This window comes from Eimeria tenella, genomic scaffold, assembly GCF_000499545.2.
Source record: "Eimeria tenella Houghton genomic scaffold, Eth_scaff1003, whole genome shotgun sequence".
NCBI lineage: Eukaryota > Apicomplexa > Conoidasida > Eucoccidiorida > Eimeriidae > Eimeria > Eimeria tenella.
The window spans coordinates 1-4416 of record NW_013543480.1 but is presented as its reverse complement, the minus strand read 5'-3'; the positions used below and the strand labels follow the sequence as shown (position 1 = coordinate 4416).

General features: G+C 64.3%; 1 protein-coding gene across 1 annotated transcript; it reads left to right on the top strand.

Moving 5' to 3' along the window:
- Positions 1-5: 5 nt before the first annotated feature.
- Positions 6-4382, top strand: ETH_00022875 (E3 ubiquitin-protein ligase HUWE1, related; the record flags this gene model as incomplete). Its single annotated transcript, XM_013378785.1, has 2 exons — positions 6-2127; positions 2267-4382. Coding segments are annotated over 2 exons (4238 nt in total), but the record flags the coding sequence as incomplete, so codon positions are not given.
- Positions 4383-4416: the final 34 nt, after the last annotated feature.

Sequence of the window (4416 nt, the reverse complement as noted above, 5' to 3'; positions counted from 1 at the left end):
GCGAGCCCCGAAGGCGCAGCAACAGCAGGAGAAGAGCAGCGGCCGCGGCTGCGGGACCTCCCCGTGGACCTGCTGAATGCCTTGCCCGCAGCAGTTCGCCAGGCAGCTGTGGCTGGCTGCCGCGACCGGGACAGCGTGGAAGAAGGGGCAGCAGCTCCAGGAGCTGATGTTGACAATGCAACTTTTCTTGCAACTTTGGAGCCAGCTTTGCGGCAGGAAGTGCTGCTGACTGCAGACGCGCTGGTGCTGGAGGCCCTGCCGCGGGAGCTGCAGGTGGAGGCGGCTTTGCTGCGGGAGCGGGCGATGCAGCGGCAGCAGCAGCGGCAGCAGCAGCAGCAAAGGGCAGCAGCAGCAGCAGCGGCTGCTGCGGCCAACATCACCGCTGGCGCTGCGGGGGGAGCCCCCCCTGCGGGGGACCGCCCGGGGCGTGGCAGCCGGGGCACTTCGTCGGGGCCCGGGGGGGCCTCCGGCTCGGGGGGCCCCTCGCTGCCTGCTGCCTTTGTGGATGCCTCTCTGGCCCTATTTGGGGGCTTCGAAGGCCGCTGGGGGCCCCTGGGGGGCCCCCACAGCAGCACGGGGGCCCGCCTGCTGGGCATGCCCGCCTCTTCTCTGCTGCCCCGCAGCATTCGGCTGGGGCTGCGGGAGGCGCTGCTGGATGATGCTGTCTTTTCGCGGGAAGGGGAGGGGCCCCGGGGTGCTGCAGCAGGGGGCGACGCAGCAGCTTCTCTAATAGCTGCGCGGGGCATGCTGCAGTCCTCAGCTGCAGCGCGCAGCGCGGCAGCAGGCGGGCCTGCTTCCGGAGCAGCAGCAGCAGCAGCTGCTGCTCGAGGGCCGGTGTTCGCGGGAATGCCCGAGGAGCTGCTGCTGCTGCCCAGCGAGCGGCTGCTGAGGGCCCCCGCTGCTCTTTCTGCCCCTCCTGGCCTCACGGGCTTCTCAGGACTTTCGGGACTTGTTGCTTTTCCAAACAGAACTGGAGGTGGAACCCGATTTAGGGTTTCGCAGGGGGCTGGTGGTTTGGCGGGTTCTTTGGGGTCCGCTGCAGAGGCCGCGGGAGGGGCTTTCCGGCAGATTGACTTTCTCTCGCTGCTGCTGAACGGCGGTGCTGCTGCTGTTGCGACCAACGGAGCAGCAGCAGCAGCGCCCCAGGCGCTCTCTGAAGACCTCTGGGTTGGGTTCCTCACTGCAGCAGCAGGCGGAGGAGGGGGGCCCCACGGCGGCCCCTGGAGCGGCGGCGGGGGGCCCCCGGGGGGCCCCCATAGGGGCCCCGGCCGCAGCAGTGGCGGCGCCAACGGGGGCCCTCCCTTCGACTCTTCTCCCCTGAGCATTCCGGGGCTTATGGGAGTTTGCCGCGTTTTATTTTTGTCGCGAGGAGTCAACAAACGCCTTCTTTTCTTGCTGCTGGCGTCGCTTGCTGCCTCGCATGCAGAGACCCGAGATGTGCTGCTGCTGCTGCTGGTCTACATCTGCTGGGTAGCTATTCCTGAGTGCTACACCACGCTGCGGCCTTCTTACCCTGGCCGGGACACGCTGAAGCTGCTGGGCCTGCCGCCAGTGCCGGTGCTGCTGCCTCCAGAGGGGTCGCAGCAGCAGCAGCAGCAACAGCACCAGCAGCAGCAGCAGCAGGGCGGATTCCAGTGCGAACGCTTCGCCATGGGAGGCGCTGCAGCTGAACGCGTTCTTGAGCAGCTGCGCAGCCTGCTGACTGTGCTACCGCAGGCAGCAGCAACATTTTGCACCAAAATGCCGCACCCGCGGTCTCTCACTTTCCAAGACCTCCTTAAAGTGCAGCAGCGCAGACACAACGCCAGCAGTAGCAGCAGCAGCAGTCACCACTCGCCGCAGCAGCAGCAGGGAGAGGCAAAGAGCGAGGGAGCCCCACCGGCTGCAACGGCGCAGCGAACGGAACAGCAGCAGCAGCAGCCCCAGCAGCAGCAGCACCACCATGAAGGCGCAGCAGAAGGCGGAGAAGATCTAGCCCACGAACTCCGCCGCAAAAAGAAGCGCAGGGAACCCTGCAGCAGCACGGGCACCAGCAAGGATGAAGGAGCAGCAGCAAGTGTGCTGCAGCAGCAGAATGAGCCCTTAGAGGAGCCCGTGGACGGCGAGTATCTGATCAATGTCCTGATGGTGCGTCGAGTCTGTGACTGCTGCTGCTTCTCTGCTGCTGCTGTTGCTGCTGCTGCCACTGTTGCGCTTCTGTTTTAGCATACTTTATGTGGACAGCAACAGCACAATGGCCTGTACCTTCTTGTGCTGACTCTTGCAGCAACTGACAGCCACTTCGCTCTTCCAGACTTCGCCGCGCCACATGGCTCATCTCCTTGCTGCGATACACTTGCTGGTAAGCGGTTCGGCGAGCAGCAGCAGCAGCAGCAGCAACAGCAGCAGCCGAAGCAGGCCACCAAGCAGATCGTCTGCGCCTGCTTCGAGCAGTCGAGCTCAGTCGACAGACAGCCAAGGCCAACCCAGCAGCAGCAGCAGCTCCAGCGCTGCAGCACCAGGCAGCAGCAGCAGCGCCAGCGCTGCGGTTCCAAGCAGCGGCAGCAGTACTGCTGCTGTGGCGCCGGGAAGCAGCAGCGGTAACTCGGCGGAGCCAGCTGTGGAGGAGATTGTCCCCGACAACGCACTCAGCAGCAGCAGCAGCAGCAGCAACAGCAGCAGCAGCAGCGCTCAGGAAAGCATGCAGGAGCGCATGCTTCGCGTGGTGACCCCTGAGGCCGTAGAGTGCATCTGCGGGCTGCTATGCTCTCCTCACGTTGCTGCTGCTTGGTCCCAGGTTGTGGGGTTCTCGGCACAGCAGCGGGAGGCGCAGCTGCAGCAGCTGGCAGTTGTGGCGAAGATCGTGGGGTGTCTGTACACCTCAGCGCAGCACCGCGGGTGGGTCGACGAGGCCCTGCGGCGCAACTGCGACGCCCTCAGCGATGTGCTGTCTCAGGAACTTGCTGCTTTATCCCGGACTTTGAACGAAGCAGCGCAGCAGCAGCAGCAGCTGCAGGTTCACGACGACCTCTGGGCCCGCAGAGAGGCTTTGGAGCCCCACTTTGCTGCCTTCTACAGGCTCTGCGGCACCCTCAACGAGGTGTACACTCACCTCCAGCAGCAGCAGCAGCAGCAGCTGCAGCAGCAGCAGGCTAAGTCGCCCGACGCTGCAGCGGGAAGCGCCACTGAAGAACCAGCCGGGGCCGCATCAGCTGCAGCTCCACAAGCAGCAGCAGTACCCGCAGTGGCAGGAGCAGCTGCAAACCAGGTCCCTCCTCCTGCTGCTTCCTTGAATGCAGACATCGACTTGTCAAGTGCACCTGAGGCGCCAGCGGCAGCAGCAGCACCTCCAGCTGCGGCAGCAGCAGGTGCAGCAGCAGCAGCAAATGCAGACGAAAGCAGCACAGCGGTAGTCCCCGCGCTTGTTCGGTTCAGGGCTTTCTTTGACGCCTCCAAAGTCCACAAGATTTGGGAGGGTTTAGAAGATGTTCTCTCAGCTGTGGGGGCTGCTTACCCGGCCCTGAGTGCAGAGGCGGCAGCAACGCAGCATAGACACCGCACGCAGCAGGCAGCAGCAGCAGCAGCAGCAGCAGAAGCAACGGCAGCTAGCGCCGCGGCAGCAGCAGGCAGTGCCGGCGCAGCCTCTGGAGCAGCTACGGCAAGACCGGCAGGGACAGACGCTGCAGCAGGAGAGGCGCGGGCTAGGGAAGCTGCCGGCGGGGAAGCTGCTGCTGACGGCGCAGCAGCAGCAGCAGCAGCAGAAGACGGCGAAGGGGCTGTGGTGGAGGAGCGCGAAGCAGCAGCAGCAGGCTCACGCGAGCTTGCAGCGCCGCTGGTGCTGGCGCAGCTGCTGCCACTATTTGAAGCCTTCCTGCAAGTGCAGCAGCTGTCAATAGCAGCAGACTTGGGTTTGAAGGATGTCTCAATGCTGCAGGAGCTGGATCTGTTTGCTGCTGCGGCGGAGCGGGAGCGCAGCATCGCGGACCGCGCTGCTGCAGCAGTTGCTGCTGCAGTGGACCCCCGCACGGGCATCCCAGATGCAGCAGCAGCACAGGCAGCTTGCTGCAGAGCCAGCGAGGAGCTGCTGCAGTGCGAAAAGCAAGAAGAAGACGGAGGGGGCTTCGGAGTCAGCAGCCGCAGACACTTGGCTCTTTGCTGCTTCTGCGAGCGGCATGTTCTTTGCTTCAACGCGCTGCTGAAGCAAAACCCGAGTCTGCTGTCGGGCCCCTTCTCTCCTTTGCTGCGGCTGACTCCCATGATGCTTTCTTTCGAAAACAAAAGACATTATTTCCGACAAAAGATCAAAGAGATCAGACACGCAAGCAGGGCAGACCACGTGCGCCTCTCCGTCAGAAGGCAGCATGTCTTCACGGACTCTTACCACCAAATCCGGATTCGTTCAGGTCAGCAGCACGCGCCCATTTGCTGCAGCGGCAC